This window comes from Rhodamnia argentea, chromosome 8, assembly GCF_020921035.1.
Source record: "Rhodamnia argentea isolate NSW1041297 chromosome 8, ASM2092103v1, whole genome shotgun sequence".
Taxonomy (NCBI): Eukaryota; Viridiplantae; Streptophyta; class Magnoliopsida; order Myrtales; family Myrtaceae; genus Rhodamnia; species Rhodamnia argentea.
In genome coordinates this window covers 13909549-13932083 of record NC_063157.1, presented here as the reverse complement: position 1 = coordinate 13932083, position 22535 = coordinate 13909549, and the positions used below count along the sequence as shown (strand labels likewise).

Genomic DNA, 22535 nt, shown 5'->3' with positions numbered 1-22535 from the left:
ACTCTACTATTAAGTATATGTTGGAAAAGAAAGAATCAAAACCCCGGTTGATCGTGTGGATTCTATTGCTACAAGAATTTGATTTGGAAATCAAAGATAAGAAGGGGACTAAAAATTTAGTTGTAGATCACTTATCCAGAATCCCAAATTCAAAGGAAGAGGTAAGCCCAATTCTAGAAGAGTTCCCTAATGAGAAAAAAATTTCCATCAAATCCACAAACATTCCTTGGTACGCTGACTTTGTGAATTATTTGGTAAGTAATGTTCTACCTCCTGAATTGTCATATCAACAGAAGAAAAAATTCTTTTATGATGTTAAAAATTATTTTTGGGAAGAGCCTTTCTTATTTAAAGTATGTGATGATCAACTAATAAGGAGATGTGTTCCAGACGAAGAGAGGATAAGCATTTTACATCATTGTCATGACGGAGAGGTAGGTGGTCATTTTGGTGCCACCAAGCTACAACTAAGGTTTTACAGCCTGGATTTTATTGGCCCACACAATATGCATATTCCTATGTTGCTTCATGTGATCGATATCGGAGAATGGGCAATATTTCTAGAAAAAGTGAGATGCCTTTAAATAACATTATTGTGTGCGAATTATTTGATGTTTGGGGTATTGATTTCATGGGACCTTTTACACCTTCTTACGGGAATTTATACGTTCTAGTTGCTATGGAGTATGTATCTAAGTGGGTAGAAACTGTAGCATTACCAACAAATGATACTAGGGTTGTGGTTAAATTCTTGAAAAAAAAAATATTTTTACCCGATTTGGCACACCTAGGGCAATCATAAGTGATATGGGGACACATTTTTACAACAAACAGTTTGAAGCACTTTTAAGTAAGTACGGAGTCACCCATAAAGTTGCAACACCCTATCATCCTCGGACTAGTGGTCAAATAGAGGTTTCAAATAGGGAAATCAAGAGAATTTTAGAAAAAAATAGTGAATGCCTCTAGGAAAGATTGGTCAATGAAACTTGATGATACACTTTGGGCCTATAGGATAGCTTTCAAAACCCCAATCGAGATGTCTCCTTTTAGGCTAGTACTTGGGAAAGCTTGTTATTTACCAATGGAATTAGAGCATATAGCATATTGGGCTTTGCAATTTCTAAATTTTGACATGCAGTCTGCAGGTGAAGGAAGATTGTTGCAACTGAATGAATTGGAAGAATTTCGCAATGAGGCCTATGAAAATGCTAAGATGCACAAGAAGCGTATAAAAAGATAGCATGACAAGCAAATATTCAGAAGAGAGTTCGAAATTGGGCAAAAACTTTTACCTTATAACTCTCGTTTTAAACTTTTTTCAGGAAAGTTACGATGCCGATGGTATGGTCCTTTCACGATCACACAGGTATTTTCGTACGGAATAGTTGAAGTTGCAGATGACGTAAGGGCACATTCAAGGTGAATGTTCAACGTCTAAAGCCCTACTTTGAAGGTGGATACAACAAGCAAAAGACCACCATTGAACTTCATCCTCCAGAATAGTGACATATGAGATAGTTTAGCTAAAAACTATAAAGCAAGCGCTTCTTGGGAGGCAACCCAAGCGTTTTCATTATGTTTCTCCATTAATGTTTTAAATTTTTTTTTTTTTTGTAAAAAAATTGCAAAAAGTAAAAAGAAAATGATTATTTTTTCTCTATTTTATGAAGGTTAATTTTCTTTCTTGAGGGATCAATTTGTTGGAGTTTTCTTTATCAAGGCCATTCATGGACACATCCTAAAACAAGGAGAGTTTTCTTGCTCCTATTTTTATTTTGTCTTCCACATTGAGGACAATACTCCATTCAAGTTTGGGGGGAGATAAAACTTTTACTAAATCAAATCTGAAATTTTGTATCATGATTCATGCTTTCTTTCATGGTTGCATTCCTTGTTGTGAATTTTTGCGATTCTTAGGAAAATTTAAATTTTATTCAAACTATGTGAGTTAATTTTGATTCCGATTATGTTGATCCACTTACCGAGCACAAAAAGTCCTTAATTTTTTAGTTTTGTGTGCATCCAGAGAACATTCGTGTGAAGTGTGTGATTTTCTTAAATCTCACCTAAATTTTAGAATTTGTTTGATTTTCTCTTATGGCGAAATCCTAGGCTACATATAACTGAGAAAATGATTTAGGCAATTTTTTTTTGACCGATTGAGCCTTTCAAGCCAACCCTATTTATTTATCTCTAGTCACATTGTTGAGCCTTAATTCTTATCCAATTTTTCATTGACACCCACATGATTTTAGCTCAGCTTTTGCCAAATTATATCATTATTCCATGCCTATGAACATGTTGATTTTTAGGATAAAAGTTTATTTGAGCATAATAGCAAGTTGAGAGGAAGGGTGGAGAAAAAGAAATTGATTGCTATTGTTGTTTGGTGTGTAACGTTAAAAAAAATGGCTTTCATGATCCCCTATCCAACTTTCAATTGAGTGAGCCTTTTGGATAATCAATGGGTTGTGAATGTTCGTGTTATATCAAGAGGCATTTAGGGAGGAACTTCACCATAAAGCAAAGAAAAAAAAAAGAATGATGAGAAGTGATGGCAGAAAGATTATATTCTAGGAGTGAAATTGGGGATTATGGCATGGACTCTAATTATATCCTAGAAATCAATGTGTTGATGGGTGATTCGAGCTTAAATTTTCCTTTATCTCACCGTTAGCCCAGCCTTACATTACAACCTGAGAAAGTCCTATTGATTTTTGGTTGGATGATTAGCTTACATTAGTGGAGAGAGAGGAATGAAAAGCAAACTTATGAGATTTGGTCATATTATAAAGAGTTTTGAGAAGTTGCATACCAATGTGAATTTATTTGGATTGCATATAATTCGAAAAGATGAGGACACACACACACTTGGATCACGTAGTTAGAATTAATCTTAACTTATTTTCAATGTTTGGATGAAATTTGTGTTTTTCTTTGAATTGTGAATTAGAACAATTATGGAATAAAGTCATGGAAGAATTTGATATGTGTTATATGTTGCTTTTGCTCGGGACTAGCAAAATGTTAAGTTTGGGGGTTTGATAACTCTAAAAAATAAAGTTATTTTACCTATTTTAGGCAATAAATAATATAATATCTTTGAGAAAATATTTGAATTTCCTTCTATTTATTCAAATTTTCCTTGTTTGTGTATGATAAAGGTATATGGAGAAGATAAGAAAAAAAAGAAGAAGGAAATCAAGACTTCACCAACAGATCGCTAGAAGATAGAGACCAAATTGTCAGAAGATTGCCTTGTTTTTAAGATATATTAATGTTATCCTTAGAGATTTAGTTGTTTTTAGGATATCTTAATGTTAGCTTTAGGATTTTGTTTTATTCTGGAGTCTTGAATGTTATTCTAGAGGGAGGATGACAAAAAGAGTTTGGGAGAGACGTCTACATTTTTACCTTTTCACATGTTCCTTTGTTCTTGGAATTTTTCGAGTATTCTGAAGAGAAGATAAAGTGGTGACAGAATTCTTGCTCTTTGATTCAAGATGTTTGATTTGATTTAATTTATATTTTTGTTTCTTCTTCTATTATGTTCTAATTTTCTTTCGTTAGGGCTACAATGTAGCCCGACCATGATGAAACGAATTTCTTGATGTTTATGTTTTGCAAGTGATTTCATTCATGTGAGTTATATATTATTGTGCTTGATGCCTTTAAGTGATTGGCCACAATTTGAATGATCCGATGTGCATGTTTGAGATTGAGAAGTGATAATATGCAATTGCTTCTTATAATATATATAACCATGAATTACAATGTGGATAGAAATATACCATGTTATATGTGTAGCTCTTGGCGATAAGGTGATCCAAAAACTCATTGTAAATCAGGAATATTCATAGACTTTAATGCACTAATGTTTATTTAAATTCACATAGAGATATAGTGGATTGATAAATTGAGTAGGTTTACTATACCTAGAGATATGATAGTTAATAGTAGAGGAAATTTTGCTATCACATGTTTGATATCGTTCTTGTATGCGTAAAGATTTGAAATTCATGTTTTGTGGTTATGGTGAAATCGGATGCTCTAACGTATTTATTTGATTGATTTATCGCATTTAGTTCCAAACTTTTACCTTTAAGATTATTTATTTTATTTTATTCTCAATTTTATTTTTACTTGTTAGATAAATTTTAGACTTAGTCCATTTTTAGTATTTAATTAGTTTATTAATCATCAATCTCCGTGGGACGATATCTTTTCTCATCATTATATCACTTGTTCAACATGTACACTTACATTGAGAAGTTTGTGAACAATCAAGAATAGGATTGGCTAGGTGAAATGATCCATCTCATAATCTTAGAGATTTTTTTAGAATTTTTGGAATTTTCTGATTTTTTCCAATTTTTTTAGATTTTTTTTTATGAATTTTCCATTTTTTGGATTTTTTAAATAATTTTATATTTTTTTTTTGTTAATTTCTGAAATTTTTATTAACAAAATTATCATCACCGGGTCGGGTTGACCCGACCCATGCCTCGTAGGTGCCCGACAAAAGCGAAAGAAGACTATCGTTGCCTTTTTTATTCTCAAAAATGTTCTTTTTTTGGAGAAACAACTTTTTTTTGTTTCTTATTGTGGTCCAAAAATGTTCCCGGGAGCAAAATCAAAATTAAATCATTTGCATTATCAAACATGTTTCTGAATTTTTTTTTTTTTTTGTTCCCGAGAGCAAAAACAGAGGAATAGAAACGTTACCAAACATGTCCTTTATGTCCAAGCGCAAATACACCTCAAATATCAATATTTGTGTACGGTGCTCATTTTAGCGCTAATATTTTTTTCGATTACTTACAATGCTAATTTTTTTGAAAAATGATTATTTATGTGCCAACTCTTGGGAGATCATCGAAATTTCTTGCCGTTGGCACTAAAGTGATCGTTTGTTCTCCGATTTCGCATTAAAATGATCATTTTTTGGATTACTTAAGTGTCAAATTATTTTTAAACACGATTATTTAAGTACCACGGGTGGGGTCGCGACCATGGCCGTGGGGGTCGCTTGTGCCTCGGCGGGGGCCAGCGACCCCGCAAACCCGTGACGACAGACTGTTGGCCCTCGCCCGAATTGAGAGAGGCCCCCGATCCTCTCCCGGATCTAGGTGAGGGTCGGCGGCCCTCGTCTAGGTCCGGCATGGGGCCGCGGCAATCGGCAAGGATCGAACCGGCTAATGGTGGGGAGGCAGCCATGTGCGGGAGGTCAAAAACCTCTCACATGTGTTCTTCTTTTCACCCCCACCCTTTTTTTTTTCAAAATTTCTTCAAAAACAGAAAAAGGAATAAATAAAATGAAATAATAAATGACCAAAATGTCCTTAACTAAAATGACTCGGGCCCTTCTTTGAGACTAATATAGTCACTTTAGGTCCTTAGTTGGAACGATATGTACTTCAGGCCCTTCTTTGACACAATCGGGGTATTTCGTGCTCTTATTTAAAATAAGATTCACTTTAGGTTCTTATTTGAGAAAATGAAGATACTTGGGTCTCTTTTTTTAAATTTTCTAAATAAAAAAAAAAAACAGGCCTTATACTTCGGCTAGAAAGAAAGAAGAAAGTACGGACAATGGCACTGACGACTTCACTGGAATCATCTTTCTTACCTCGTTTTGAGCTTTTGACATTCCAGGAAAACTAACCGACGGACAAAAGATGGCGGCTCAACTGCGTATGGTCCCCTCCAAAGCAATCCCAAGTTCTCATCATCATCCTCGACCCTTCCCGAACATTCTCACGCGCGCTATAACTCGCCTTCCTCATCTTCCATTGCCTCTTCTCATTTATAACCCTCCTCCGAATTTAAATTCTCCACCGCTCCCATCCTCTCTCTCCGAACAAGGATGTCGACGGGAGAAGCAGAAATGGCCTCCGACCCACCCTCGCCACCTTTCTCCTCTCCCTCCTCGGCTCCATGCTCCTCAGCCTGCTGTCGCGACGGGAGTTGAGCCTCGAAACCCTGACCCACGCGCTCGCCATCTTCAACCCTGCCACCCAGACCTTCTCCATATTCCGCGGCCCTCCTCCCGACCTCGGCCCCCTGTTCGAGGCCAAATCGGGCCAGCCGCCGGCGTCGAGGGCTTCGATTGAAGCGCTGCCGAGGGTCCTGATTGGCGAGGATGATGGGGTGAGCAGCGATTGCGCGATCTGTTTGGAGGAGTACGCGGACGGCAACGAGGTGAGGGAGATGCCGTGCCAGCACAGGTTCCACTCAGGCTGTATCGAGAAGTGGCTGTCGCTGCACGAGACTTGCCCTGTTTGCCGGTTCACGATGCCGCTGGAGGCGGACCCGAAGGTTCCTGGCGAAGGCTGCGAGGATCGGGGTCGGAGCCAGGGATCGATCGTCCTGATGCTCGTGATTAATGGCCGCGATGCAAGTATTACGGGTTCCGGTCACAGGTCGACGGGTCACGAACGGAATCCGGGATCAGATGACAGTGGAAGTGTTGATAGTTTGCCAGCCCAGGACACGGACTCTCTGATCGGGAAGATGATAGATGATGGTTGGTTTCATAGACTAGAGCTAGATGATAGGAGTTGTTCCTTCGTCTTCTCTTTTAAGTTTCTTCGAGTGTTGATACGTTAAGAATTTCAAGTCTCTGTGTCCGAGGAATTCAATTGGGATTTATTCTTTTCTTCATTAATCTTCGGGAAAAGTATACTAGAAGTGCCATAACTTTTGTACGGCGTTCACTTGAGTGCCACAACTTTTAAAACGTTCACTTAAGGGCCATAACTTTTAAAAATCGTTCACTTGAGTGCCATGTTGACGTGGCAATCGGAAAAGCTGACGTGCCAACCGGAAAAGCTACCGTAGACGCCGGAAAAGTTACCGTAGCACGCCGGAAAAGTTACTGTAGACGCCGGAAAGATGACGTGGCACGCCGAAAAAGTTCTTGTAGCACTCAAGTGAACGACTTTGCTCCGACGTAGCACTCAAGTGAACGATTTTTGAAAGTTATAGCACTTAAGTGAACGTTTTGAAAGTTATGGCACTCAAGTGAACGTCGTACACAAGTTATGGCACTTCTAGTGTACTTTTCCCTTAATCTTCACTTTTCTTTTCCCAAGCCGTTCAATATTGCTAATCTTTTAGTTTTTTTTTTGTAAAAGATATATTCTTAAAAATAATGGTTTGCATCACTTTTGAAAATGAATAAATAAAAAATATTTTCATTATAAAAAGTTGATTCTTTTTAATGATTAATTATTCTATTAATAACCATAAGTTATGTGACATTCACACAAATGATAACCGATAACAATTTCTAAACATGAATGGGAATAATTTCTAGACATAAGAAATATGGCATGCGTATTATAATACTAATTAATCATATATGTAATTTATATGACTAAAATGACAATTTTTATTTTATTTTATTTAATTAATGAAAACTATAAATTGTCCTAAATCTGTACGAATTCTAGAATTATATGCATGGTCCTTAGACAGGAAAGCCCTTGATCATGAATGCACCTAGATTCTAAATATGCAATTGACAAATGACATGTAGATTCGAAATATGCAATTGACAAATGACGTGCTATGCATGATGATTAATCTCCCATCTAAAATTCCCCAATATTATTTCATATCATGTTATTTCAACACAACCAAAATTTATTTAATCGTTTATAAAAATCACACATGACACAATGTTAGGGATCCGACCTCCAGGCTCGAAGGACCGATGCCCTAACACTTCCTAATTAATGTAATGCCATAATTTGGATTTAACTATATGACCTAAGGTTTTATTATCTACTAACATGCATTAGTTACGCATATAAATCTAACTAACCTTTAGACCTACCTTGATTTAGAGTTTACGTAACTTAACTGTGAGGATTCAAGCCAAGCGGAAGGGCGGCCGTCAAGTTGATGAATCGCTGGAGAAGGGGTGCCGGCAGCTACAAAGGGGTTGAGGTTGAGAGAAGGACAGCGATGGCAAGCGACACCGGCGTGGAAACTGCTAAGCTGCATGAGGAAAACGCCACTAAAAGTTGTTGGATACACCGGGAAACTTGCGGGGAAAATGTGAGGCATGTTGAGGTGCGTTGGTAGTGTCGAGGATTGCAAGCGGCTCAGTTATGTTGGGCAGCGGCGGCGAGATTGGAGATCAACTCCGGGAACTCGCCTAGTACTGTCACTACCAAAAATATTTAGGTTAATGGATTATCAGGTTAATTAAATTAATTAACCTAATTTGGACTCTCCTAAGCCCTAGCAATTCGCAATTTAGGTTCAATTTCATACAAAAATTTATCTTGGAATAGTCACTAATCGTTATTGATAGGTCAATTAGAAATCTAAATAAAATAGTGGGAGAACTATTTTATTCCTACGAATTAGAGATTAAGTGTTCGGAGATTTGGTTACATTAATTTTTCAATTAATGCCCATTCGGTATCAATTTTCATGAAAAAAATTCTTGATTTGATGATTTATGGGTTTTCTCTTATTAGGTGAAATGCTAATGCAAATGACATGGCAAAGATATGCATGAATAATGTGCATGACATGGCAAGTATGATTCAAAACTATAAGTTATGCATGATATTTTTGGTATTTTTTTATGAAATTTAGGATTTATGAAAAATGATCGCAAAAACTACCGTAAAGTGAAGATAACATTAATTATAACTTAAGAAATTGACTTCTCAAAATCTCAATTTATATTAAATGTTATTTTCATGTAAAAGATGATAAAAAAAATGTAACTTACCTTAGAAAAAAGGTTTCATCTTTTTGGTATTTTTTAGGCATTTAATTAAAAAGGAAAAACACAAAAATTTGAACAAAAATAAACAATTTTTCCCATAATACACCTTAAATTCCGAAAATTCCGGTTTTATTCGCAACGTGCCCTTACATTAGGGCCGGAAAAAATGAATTAAATATAAATTTACCGTCACCCCTATATACATAGGGCAAACCATGAAATTCCTTGGAATTATCAATCCGCCCCTCAAAATAGAAGGTTTGATGTATAATTCTCATGTATATTCGAGCACGATTATACTTCAAAATAGAAGTCAAATTGCGTGCATTGATATATATATTCCGAAGAGACAAGGCACGAGGGAGATGTGTTATGGGCAAGATTATTTATTTAAATGCAAATTATATCATGATAAAAAAAAAAAAAAGCAATCAAGATAGCGATATGATATGATGCAATTCAAATAAAATAACTACAGATAATGTGCCAAATTTAACAATAGGGTAATATTGCATTATTGTCCAACGCAATATTAATATTACCCTATCAATAAGGATTTACATCCTTTCAAAAACAGGCAATAATATCTATAAGAATAAATACGTTAGATATCCAAAAGATAAGATAATATCTAGATAATTCAAGTTAAGAAACAAATTATCACTAGGATAATATGCTTACCTAATTTGAATACGTTCGAGATAATCTTCCAAATTTGAACGTGGACCTTGTGGGGGGGCTCTCGAAGGAATCAGAGCTGATCATGAGGGGTCTGACCGGCGACCAAGTAGCACTTCGGGGGAACACAATTCGGTGAGGGCTTGCGAATCAGTACGGTGAGAAACGGGGACCAAGTCTACTCCTCTAGCGCATTTCTCCTTTAGCGGTTTTGATGCACACATTTGTGCTCATTTTATCAAACCGACTGATCTGAGAGGATTTATCCCATGGCCTGCAGCTAAGGGGAATTTAACAATAGACTTGCAGCACGTAATAAAAAAAATCAATTGGCTAGATTGTTGATTATTATTATTTGTCTATATATTTATATTTTTTATTTTTTTTTCTTTTTCGTGGTAAGTGTCGTGGCTAATTTTGTCACCAACCAGCGACGAAATTAGCAACGATATAGACAAAATTGTCACAAATTTTGTCGTTAATTATAAAAATTAATGGAGAAAAGATGGTGGTGGACTTTAGCAACGAAAAAGGGATTCGTTGCTAAATTAGAAAGGCAATTCGTCACTAAATTAGAGACAAAAACAGATTTCGTCGCTAACGAATCCTTTTTCGTCGGAAATTTAGCGACAAATCACTTTTTCGTTGCTAAATTAGCAATGACAAATGTATTCGTCACTAAATTTGCGACGAAAATGGAGTTTCATCGCAAATTAGCGACGAAAACCTTTTTCGTTGCTATTTTTGTCGCAAATTAGAGACGAATTTTTTTTGTAGTGGAATTTTGCAGCCGATATTTTTTTGTCGCAATTTAGCGACGAAAGTTTTCTTTTTTTCGTTGCTAAATTTTGCGATGCCGAATTGGCAACGAATTTTTTTTTGTCGCTATTTTCGTCGCAACTTCATTTAGCGACGAATTTTGCCAAAATTTTCGCGGCAAATTCTGTGGCTAAATCTTTAGTTTTTTGTAGCGAAAAATCTCCGAATTAAAAGAAAGACCAAAGCATTGGGAAGTGTGGAAGACAAGAAAAGGAAAAGAATAAATCTTATCTTGCAAATAACGATTATGGTTGTGAGTCTTGTGACCGTATGTGTAAATTATGTGGCCTTTTTCTTTAATTGTCTGCAATAGGTCTCCTTTTATAGCCCAATAGCTAGGGTTTCTTCAAGGAAGGACGTGACCCGCTTTCCTATTATAGATGCATATCTTCTGTTCCTTTCACTGCACGCATATTCTTTCCTTCATAAGAAAAGATTTCTTTCTTTCGCATTTTATGAGCCCGTAACCTCACAAACTTCCCTTTCTTTGCTCCATAGACAACATGGCCGAATATATATTCTTCTCCGCACACAATTTAATCGTGAATTATGGTCCTATTCACCTTTTAAGTCAAATGAATTTTGGCCATGAGAGAGAAACAATGGATTCGACCACATTTCCAATTTTCACGGGTTCATTCCATTTAATTTAATTAAGCTTAGAGCACTCAATAAATCAACCGCCGTCGGTCCGATAAAATATGCAAATGCAATGTCATGATTGACCAAAAATAAATATGAATGATGAATTAATTATTTTTTTAGTGAGAACTAACAAATAGTACTCAAATTTTTTATGAAAATGATGACTGAAAAAGGAAAGTCAAAATTTAGGTGTCAACAAGTATCTGTTAGAGTGATCAGGGATATCGCGGGGGCTGCATGTTGTTGCTAGACACTGCTGCAAGGCTCGTGGTGCTGAGCTAGCGGCAATTATGAGCTGGTGCAAGGCGGAGCGATGGAGAGGAGCTAGTGCGGGTGATAGCGCGGGGAACTTGTGGAAGGTGTTGCATAAGCGAGTGCAGGTTGCCACCGAGCCATTGGTGTTCGTCAGGAATTGTTGCGTGGGGCTGAGATCTCACCTGGAGATGCAGTGGAGTCATTGGACTTACGCCGAGGCTTGCTAGACGACCCGATTTAGGAGGATTATTGGGTAGCATGGCGATGCTGGCAAGGCCCGATAGCAAGGCCGTCAGAGCTGGACCATACGCATGAACAAGGATGGCGGAAAAGGGGAGCGTTTTCCTCTCACGAGTATACTCTACCTGAGGGTGAGCATGGTCCAAGAGGGCAGTTACCACCCCAGAATTGGAAACCGCCCACTAAGGGCTGCTTCCAAAAAATTAAATCTAGAAACCGCAGGTTGGTTCCATGGATCCGCCCGGGAACCAGACCTCCGATTCGATCCGATTCTTGGGTGGATCCATGGAACCGGTCCAACCAAGCAAATGTAGGTGATCTAGAGAGAGAGAGGGAGGCGATGAACGGCCGGAGGCACTGTCTTGAGTAGATGGGAGTTGAGAGTTGAAACCGTGAGTCGAGAGATGGAGATGGAGAGACCGAGTCCGAGAGGAGAAAGAGTAAAGACCAAAATGAAAGTGAGAGTTTGAGAAGAGCTGAGCAATTTCAAACTAGGGATTTAAGATTTTGCATTTTTTTTTAAATCACAACGCAAATAATATATAGTACATATTATTGGTCCGGTCCGGATGGTTGGTTCTACACTTGGAATGGGACCGTACTGAATACCCACCGGTTCTAATTTATTGGAACCAAAAAGGGGACCGGTTCCCTTAGGAACCACCTGCTCTGGGCCAGTTCGGTCCGGTTTCGAGAGGTCCGGATGGTTTCCAATTCCTTTGCACACCCCTAATTCTACCCATGTGTGTCTTATCCATATTCAAGACATTAATCAATTCATCACTTACCTATATTTAGATCAAAGAGATATATTAACCCTCTCACCTTAGGAAATTAAGGTACCACGTTCTAATTATCTCCATATAACTGAAATTCCCAAGGATAATGTCATTATATCCTCCAAATTTGATTGTATAATGCAATCTTCCCGGTGTAGCTCTCGCCACATGTGAATTTTCGGACGCATAGACCTTCAATGGGCTTGGCCGAATTTTATGCTCTTGTGGGCTTAGTCCACAGAATTTAATTAAGCTCAAAAGCCTCCCTCTACTAAAATCCATTTAACACTAGACCAATTATAACGTAATTTATATGGGCTTATTAAAAAAATAAAATGCTCATATAATGCAAATGTACAGTAATAATATTTTTGCTTAGGATGAGTGTTGACTCCTAATTTTCTAATCCGGTAAATGACTAAATAGAGTCGCCAAAATTTAGGTGTCAAAATATTCATTTCTCGATTCCTTGTAATTCTAACACGCGCCATTGTGTTCACACGTTGGTTAACAAGAAATGATATACGTAAAAAATCAAGCAAGTAATTTAGAAAAAAAAGGATCGGGACAGGACCATTGTGAGCGACACAAGAAACCGGTTGAAAGGAAATCGCCGTAAATCCTAATCTAACGACCTTGGCAAAGTCGCCGAGGTCGTCATCTTCCATGGACGACCTTAAATCGAGGTCATGGACACCAGTCACGCCACAGGGACTGTCTGATGGACAGATGTAGGTTGTCGTATGAGAACATGGAGAGTCAAACATCTAGAAAAGGCATAGTTTTTCAATTTTTGATCAATTTTGAAAAGAATTTTCAATATCTCACGTAGAATGCTTGTATATAAATCCATAGGTAATTTTTTACTTCAATTTTCAAGCGTCCCGAGCATGGCAGTGTCAGGAAATTTTTGCTTTTGCTACCTCGGTGAGCCATAAAAGTCTTTGAAATGACAATGTGTAGATGAACATGGCTACAAGGTGCCAAAGTGTTCACGGAATAAACGGGATAATTACCAAAAAAGTCATAAATCTATTATAATTATATCAGTTCAATTCTTAAAAAAAATCTAAATAATTTCTTGTTAATTCAGTCCTTTCAGCTAATTTTTTCCATATATCAACGATGCGGTGCGACCAACATTGAATTGGCACATATGCAAGAAATTTAAGACTAAATTGGTACAAATACAAAAGGCTTAGCACCGAATTGATTAAAAAAAGATTTTAGGACTGAATTGGCACAATTGCAATATGTTTAGTACTTTTTTGGGTAATTATCCTGAAGAAACATGTTAGAACATCTACATCGTACAACTCCAAGTTATAGCTACACTCTTCTCCAAATTTTGGTCTTTATTGCAATTTAACCCTTCCAAACTAATGACATCAAAAGATAACCTTTAGAAATCTACAATTTACTAGGGCTGATCATATTTTCACGATAGAACCCGAAACCGGAGAACCGGACCGATGGAAACATGATAGGTTTTAGGTTCCCAAGTATGCAAGGTCAGTTTTAGATTCCAAAAATTAGGGAATCGGTTCTAACGTGTAGGTTCCAGCTTTCAAGAGGTGAAACCCGGAACAATTCTTTGCGTTTTTCTTGGTTTATGTCTTCAAGTGATTTTGCGGTATTCCATGGTGTCCGACAATGAGTGTGTAATCTGGAATCACTAATTTGAGTTTTCATTTTTGGATATTCATGACTGAAACTTTTACTTTGTAATGTTTCATATCTTTTGTGTGCCTAAATATGAGTTGTGGCTAGTAGATTGTAAAAGCAAATGATGATTAATGGCGATGATAATGCATTGCAATCGTTCAATTAAGAATATATGTATAACTTGGATAGACCATGGAGCCTATGATAAGGTAGGTTCAAGGTTCTATAGTATGCCGGGTAAATTTCAGATTTCAAAAAATAGGAAGCCGATTTCGATGGGAAGGTTTGGAAACTGCTCACCTTTGCATTTTACAACTTCAGGTTCTGTTTTGGGATTGTTTCTGGTACAATGGATTAGGTTCATCTTGCCTCAAGACTGCATCAGACTATGGTATAAAGTCTTAACTATTCCACGAACTCTACCAATCCTGATGGAGGGAACACTTTACCTGAAAAGCATGGGTTCATAATTTATTAGGGCAAACATGTCACCGCAATCTATTCTTGCCGAGTATGCAAAGACCCCCGCAGGCTGGTTCTGATAACATTGTCCATGAAACTGGCTAAGGATCAGCGAAGATTGAAGCTCTTCCCAGGAGCGTGGCGTGGGCTCCTCGAGTGTCCTAGCCCAGAACTCGAAATGTGAGATCAGGCAGGAACTCCGGACAGGCTACTGCACAATACTTAACAATGTAGAACAAAGCCGAACTAGAAAAGCTGCAGATAGAATTTTCAGAAAGGAAAGACTATAACCTTCAAGAGATTTACGAAGTTGAAAACACTGGATAGTACAGACACAGAATTTGAAGTATCTGTGGGGGCCAAGGACAAGATTTGTAACCATATTAATATATCGAAGCAAATCTCGACCATAGTCGTCCACTGCAGCTCTTGCTTAGTTTTTAGAAGGGAATGGTCCTGACTTGTACCCATGTCAAGTTGCCCGGATAGAAAGCAGGGGATCCAACTCCAAGCAGAGTACACCCCAGGTTAGGACTTTCAGGTGGTAAGAGGATACAGTTCTTACTGTCTGATAGAATCTGGAGATACAAGTTTTCTTTTACTTGAGCAAAATGATTCTGGCAAGAGCTAAACATTCTGACAGCTAATGAACCCACCGCTACAAATATCTCGAGAAAGAGAACTGAATTAGTCACAAATATATGAACCCCAGGAGTACGTAAACTCTGGCTAAAAAAACATGAATATCCTCCAAACATCGCCATAACTCATGCTTAAACAAATAGATAGAACTGTTAAGGAAGTGTTCTCTCTTCAAGTTAGCAATCTTCACAAGATGGTAAATCTCATGTCTCTCATCTGATGCTTTCCTAAGTGAATCTTCGTAACCAGACTGTAAATGAACATTGATAGGGTTTACACAGTTTACCGGGTTAGATCTAGTTGATCCTGAGGTACATTAGCTCAGCAAGAGCGCAAGCTATCAGTTCATACTTGAGACTCCCATGAACTAATAACCATTTTGCAAGACGGATATCGGGATACAGAACCTTCCATTGATGCCCAAGAACAAAGCTACTTTCCATATCACATACCAGCTCTATATGCAGCCAAACTGGTGGTATGCGACTGGTTAACCCCTCACAAGGCAGTACGAATTTCCAACTTCACCATGATCCGTGATCAACACGAAATTGACCATTTGCAGGATGAGGGGAGGATGCAAAAAGTATGGTACAAAGTTTGATCTTTTGCTTGTGCCAAATCAATACTGAAAAGTAGTAAGCGAAACCAATATAACGAGCAGTAATATCGTCTAATCAGAATAATTTGTACGTAATCCTAATAACATAGTGCAATGAGCTTTATTTAGGACTCCACAAAGGAGCAACTCATCTCTGCCTGATAACCAGTCCCTGCATTCAATTATATCTCCTCTTTAATCAAGTAACCAACGACAGCACTCCTACTTCCTGATCTTCCGCTGCTTCTTCGGTCCGGGAGCTACCAATCTCCCGATGACACACCCACATCGCGCTCGGAACATGAGAACAGCCCTTCCGTTGGGCGGCGCCATCTTCTTCAGCTCTGCCTCCAGCTCGCGGTGGTGATCCCGAGGCAATTCGAATATGCCCCTCCTGAATCCACCTTTCATGAGGGAAGACGGATTGCTCTTCACGCACTCCTCCGTCTCCAGCTGAATATCGAATTCAGCCGCTTTTCTCAGGCCCTTACACTTGGGATTCCCGCATTTCCGGGTCGAGTACATCAGAAGCAACCAGCAAGCGAACGCGGCACAAGACAGACTCAGTCCGATGGACCCGTAAATCCACGGAGCCTCGGAAAGCTCGTCGGCAAACGCGCTCGCGATCTTCCCTCCGGCTCCGATTAACCAGAGGCGCGCGAACTCGACGTAAGGAAACAGCAGAAACCCACAAGCCACGACGACGGCGACCAGGATGGCGAGATCCATCGCGGCGGTTCGAGACCCATCGCAGGCGCCAGTTCTCGCGCAATTGACGGAACTGGGTACTTTCCGATTCCTGTGGGGTTGATGACTCCGATTCGGCTTGGGGCCCGCATCGGCCGGATTGAAAGAGCCGGCCATGGCTCTCAAGTGGTCAACGGGATTGCAGACCGAGACCGATCGATCAGAATCGACCATTTCAACCACAAATCAAAAGAGGACAAGAAAAAAACAGTATCGGATTTTCGACGCGGCACCAATCGAAGAGAGGCGAATTCGGATTGAATCAAGAGAGCAACAATCGCCGACTTCACGACCCTCGCGGCTCGAACTTGAGAACTCGACGAATCAGAGAAGAGCGATCAATTTGATGCAGCACATGGCCTAAGAGCGAGGGTGTGAAGATCAAGGTGGCCGGCATGAATGGTTCAGAGGCAGAGAGGACAGACGAAAGGTCAAGGCCTACTGATTCAAACGTCTCACTGTGTGTGTGATTCCTGTCAATGGCCGGTTTATGAACCGGTGAGCGAGCGAAAAGGAGCTCCCAGACAGACGAAACGGCGTCGTTTTCGATCGTGGGAAACGTGCGGTGGGGGCTGCCTCTTGACGAAAAAGAGTGAATGACGTGGGCATGATTTGGTGGACCGCGTCCACTGGCACCTTTCGATTCGTCCGTCCAGTCCACGTTAGAATGGAAGTTTAGATTTTATTTATTTACATAAGTTACGAAAATGTTTATTTTTTATTTTTTAAAGTTTTGATTGGTCACTCCACTTTGCGCTATTAAAAGCCATTAAATTTAGAGTTCACATCATTCTGGCAATCCAACTCGAGAATGTGTATTAATTTGATATTTGATGTTAAGCCTCCTTTTGCCGATTAGCAAAAGTCATGACACGCAACGTGTACGTGATAATTTTTTAATTTTATTTTTTGGTGGGAGCAGCGAACGTGATGTTTCATTTTTTGTTTTTTTGACGAAGTACGTGATGGTTAAGCTGTATGTTTAAGTGGCAAAGGTAAATTGCAAGTTCTTTTTTTTTTTTTGAAAGTTTTTGACCAGCAAAGGAGCCTTTTTGCCGTGACTTGCGGGTATTTGGATTGACTTTTGCCTTTTATTTTTAAATTAATTTAAATCATGCTGCTTTCGCATTTGGGAAATTTTAACCAAAAAAATCTGAAACTTTCAAAAATGCAAATAATTTACATATTTATTTATTTATTTTTCCGTAATTCTTGAATATTTGACTACTATTTAGATTTATGATGAGAACGTAGAAGCTTGTTTTCTACTTTAGATCGGTCTAAATCAATGCTAACTTTCACATTACACATTCTTCATTTTCCTAAATACTGGGGGCGTACGAACTTTCACTTTTTTAAATTATTTTAATGTAGGATGATTGAAACCTCTAAGCCTTGTAGAAAATATTAGGTGCTTTGGAAGCGCCATCACATCTCTAAGGATGACCACTCGAAGATCGACACGTGGCAAAGCAGGACCCACACATGACAAAATTTCAAAACCCACAAAATCCTCCGTCTCTGTTAGCGTCCGTTACTACTTCCCTCCTTTTCTCTCTCAGCCTCTTCCTAATGACTGTCTCTTCTTTGCCCATCCCATCCCACGAATTAAAATCTGCTCTCTCTCTCTCTCTCAAATCCCTCTTCACAGGTAGAAGGACCAAGGAGAAATAAGCTATCAAATCCCTTATCTGTTCCGCGAAGCTTGTCACGGGCATGGGTTGTGGCTTTGAACTAGCTTCACCCACCAAATTTCGAGCTTCGGCACTAGCCTTCCTAAATAGGGACATTATCTTTTCCCAGCTCTTCCGAGTCTCGACTCTTGCACGACTCTGCGGCCATTTCCGATTGAATTCCAAAGGAATCCAACGAAAGGAGCCGGGGCGAGTCCCCACATAGACATTTCATCAACTTCAATGGTGAGCTCGATGACTCATTTTGTGTTGCCTTTTGAGTCTATCACCATTTCTAGCTTTCCTTTCATCACTGTCTTCTCACTATGAATAGCTCATTTGAACCTGTCGTCACTTTGATAAGCATCCCGAATTTGTGTTTGCGTGGAAAATAGCATGCTTCTCCACTCATGCTTCTTTGTTTGCTCATAACTTCTTTTTCCATACAATCTTTTTGTCTAAGATTTGGACATTAATGTGCTTGTTCCAAATTATTTTCCGTAGTAGATCGTAGCTAGATGATATTTGTGCTTTTGGCTTGGGAGACAGTTGTCGCAACCCTCCTCTTCGATCTAGAGCGGGCGAAGTTGTGCGAAAGTTAACGAGCCGCGCTTCCGACCCGGTTGGAGGTGGATCTTCAGCGCGCGAGTCCCTCCCAAGGACTCATTACTCGAATCGCGATGTGAAGAAAGATTTTTAGAAATATCGGGATCGACCTTAGTATGGTCGGGTGACATGTGTATAGTGTACATGCATATGGAGTCGCCACCGATCAATTTTTGGAGGGTATGATCGGGAACCCTATTGAGCGGTCGGGAGAAACCGTTCGATTCTACGAAAACCAGAGATTTGGGTCCGGGAACTTGGTTACGCCGAGATTTGTATCGACGCTCTTTTGGTTACCTAAGTTGAGTAATCTCCTAACCTAAGAATTCATGCAGACGAAATTTTGGGTGAGCTAGATTCTAACAATCTAAGGTATCATGCGGACGAGAATTTTCTACCATAACAATCACAATTAGAAATTTAATGCGCAATCAAGGTAATCTCAATTAATTCAATCAATCAATCAAGACACGACACATCTAATATGGCCCTATCGTCCCACGGAAAGATCAAATAGAGTGTCGGGATGGTTCGGGAAAATTTTAGGGCAAAAGGCCCGGAGGGGTAAAATGGTCATTTTGGGGATTCGGGACCCGAAAATCACAAAATAGGGTCGGGCCAGTTGAATGTGGCTATTTCCCATTTTTTGTGATTTTTTCAGAATTTTTGGGATTTTTCTAATTTTTTGGGAATTTTTTATTTATTTTCCAAAAGTCGGGAATTTTTTGGATCAGTGTAGACCGACCCTCAAAACTTCAAAATTTTTCGATCCGGACTACAAGAGTTCCGAATCGATCTAAATATTTTTAGAAATTTTTTGGGTAAATCTGGGAATTTTTATGAATTTTCTATGAATTTATTGAATTTTTTTTATTTTTTATGTGTTATTTATTTATTTTTATTAATATTTTCGAACCGGGTCAAACCGGTCAACGACCGATCAACCCGATCTGGACCAGCTTGCAAGCCGCTCGACACTAAACGGCGACATTTGTATTTATTATATGTTTTTTTTTTTTATTTTCTAAACTATTTTCTATTATTCGGATATACTAAAAATAAGTGGACGGTCGAGATCAATCCCGGAATTGATCTCAGCCGAATCTCAGCCGTCGACCCCTTCTTATTCAAAACGACGACGTTCCAGTCTACTCACACAAAAACGACGCCGCGTTTATTAATCGAATGGACGGCCGCGATCTAACCTAGATCTAATCCGGGCCGTTCGTTCGCCCATGACTTAAACCACGCCGCATAAAAAAAAATGCATGAACGGCCACGATCTAACCTGAGACTCGATCCGGGCCGTTCATTCCTTCTAAGCCCAAAAACGACGACGCATTTGACTACACCCCGAACGACGTTGCACAACACTTAACCTAAACGGCATCGCTTTTCATATTTTCTATTTTCTAACAAATAAACTAATTATCTAAAATCCGAAAATTCTAATCTAACGGCTGAAAATCAAACTAAGCTATTTTCCTCAGCCGTTGGATCAAGGCCGACTCGGATTGCTTGCGCCAACGGCCGAGCCGACTCAGCCTGAGCTGGACCAATCAGATCTTGACACATCATCCTTTGACCTCTTGACAACGCCACCTCGGCTTCATCGTCTACCTCGCGACGACAATGAATGGACGGCCGAGGCTCCTCCAGTGAGATCTAACGGTGAGATCTCGCCGGAATGACCTCAAACCAACGCCGATCGACTCGTACGGACCTCCCGATCAACATATTCAAAAATCAAAGAATTTTATCTACGGGATTCGAAACTACGAACTATGAACAGAACGAGATCGCAGAGTTCAATCATGGAAATCCAAGGCAAATAAGAGCAATTCTTCCATACAAGAGCATCTAATGGAGTTCAGAAGACTTACCTCGAGCTTTGACCGAGCTCGCGTAGGCTAAGAATGCCCGGCCGGTGCTCGGCCGGACCGAATCAGGTAGGAAGTTCAACTCGCGGTTTACGGGTGAAATCAATGCGAAAATGGAATGCGATCGTGGTCAGTGAAGTTCCACAAGCAAAAGGCACACATCAATTGAAGAAATCAAGCGTGGGAGGGTGTGATGCCATGGATGCACAGTGAGAGGGTTGAGAGCTCAACTTACCGATTCGGACGATCTTTAACGGCGAGATCGGTGGCGTTCACTTCCTTGATCCTCAAGCGAGCTTCCGGAAGTGGTTGCAGCCTCTGGTTTGCCTTGGATTGGCCGGATGAGCTTCTCACGGTCGAGCTCAAGTTCTCGACCGATCGAGCAGGAGAACGAGTTCTCTCTTGCTTTGTCTCTCTCTCTCTCTAGCTTCCCGAGTCGGTCTCGAACACAATGAGCCTCTCTTGATTCGCGAAACTTCTCGTTCCTTTTATACTCATTTTCGAAAATTGGCACGCACGGGCGAGAGCTCGCCGACTCACTTTGCACGTGCCCATGCGTGGGAAATGGGTTGGACGGCGTCCGGAACGGAATAGGATTCCGTCCAGCTTCGTTTGACACTCCGGCGATGCGAATTGTGCACGAATTTGGCCATTTGTTCAGAATGTTGACTTTCCGGATAGTTGGAGCTTTGACCGGCCGTTCCGCCGTGCTCCGGCAACCATTAGTCCCGAGATTGGTGGCGATCAACGCATCCGGTCATGGCGGACAAAACGCCTCCCTAAGCTCATTCGATTATATCCAATTGATTGACCAATTTGATCGTCAAAGTTCATCCTCCAATTCTGTAGATTGTCACGAGCTCGGGAAAGAAGATGCACTGCTCTGGACCGGTTCACTGTTCCAACCGGTCCGAACCGATTCAGACTTAGAATTTTCAAAATTAATCAAAATTGGTGGGGAATTTTTGCAATTAAACTTCAAAATTAGACTTAGGGGCTTGAATTCTATATAGAAATGTGTTTTTGCCCAAAATTTCTTATCAATTTCTGCAAAAGCCCCAAATTTTTCTAAAATCCCAAATTGGGGAAAACTTCAATTGGATGCCTAATTGATCAAATTGGACCTAGACACCCTTGCCAATTGATTTGGAATGTATGAAAACCTAGGGGGACAGTTCAATTTTGCCACGAAAGTCCCTCAATTAAAAGTAATTTCAGAAATTTGAAATCTTAGGGACTAAATTGCAAAAAATTTTGGGAGTTCTTGCCCAATTCGTGCAATTCGTACAATTGGGGGTGTAATTGATCAAATTGAAGCTAGATAGAACTGTAATTGAATGTATAGACTCAAAATGTGTAAAAATTGCAAAAAAAAGACTCAATTTGTATTTTTTGTGCGAATTCAACTCTCGGTATTGTGAAGAAACACCCAAAATTGAACTCGATTTTTGATTTTTTCTGAGGTCAATAAGAAGAGGGAATTAAAATAAAAATATTGGACATTTTTCTGTATTTTTAAGACCTCAAGAAGTATTTTTTTTATGAATTTTCTAGTATTTTTCCATTTTCCGAAAATATTAAAAAATGTGAAAAATATGAAAAATTATTTTTTGTTCAAAATTGGTTCCTTATGCTTGGCCAAGGCTACCAAACTTGATTTTTCAATTTTTTGATTTTTTTGTGAATTTTTGGTGAATTTTAGAAAATAAAACTAAGGAAAACTTGATTAAAAATCAAGTGTCAACAAATGCCCCTCTTTAAAAGTAATCTCGGTTAGAGGTTGCTTTCAAAGACAAGGTGACACCTAAATCTTTAATCGACTTTACTGGGGAAAAGTTTAAAGAAAACGAGGCTCGACATCCAATCATCTTACCTTTGCCGTTGAAAGCCCAAGATTCAGCGGAGGGATTATTTCAGCTCATGCTCATTTTATGTGAAAGAGAAAAGAGGAGAGAGAGAGATTTACCTGTAACTCACCTGTTAAAGGTCTGAAAATTGTTGATCCGAGGTTGAGAGAACAAGTGCATTACCTTTGAATGATTTGCGAGGTTTCATAATGATCGGCGTCCATTTGATGTTGAGCGGCGGTTT

At 39.3% G+C, this 22535-nt stretch overlaps 1 protein-coding gene across 1 annotated transcript; it reads right to left on the bottom strand.

The window, feature by feature from the left end:
• Window positions 1-15527: 15527 nt before the first annotated feature.
• On the bottom strand, window positions 15528-16823 carry LOC115752902 (uncharacterized protein At5g19025-like). The gene has a single exon (XM_030691316.2). It carries the CDS (start codon window positions 16457-16459, stop codon window positions 15761-15763), a length of 699 nt encoding a protein of 232 aa, XP_030547176.1. The 5' UTR covers window positions 16460-16823; the 3' UTR covers window positions 15528-15760.
• Window positions 16824-22535: the final 5712 nt, after the last annotated feature.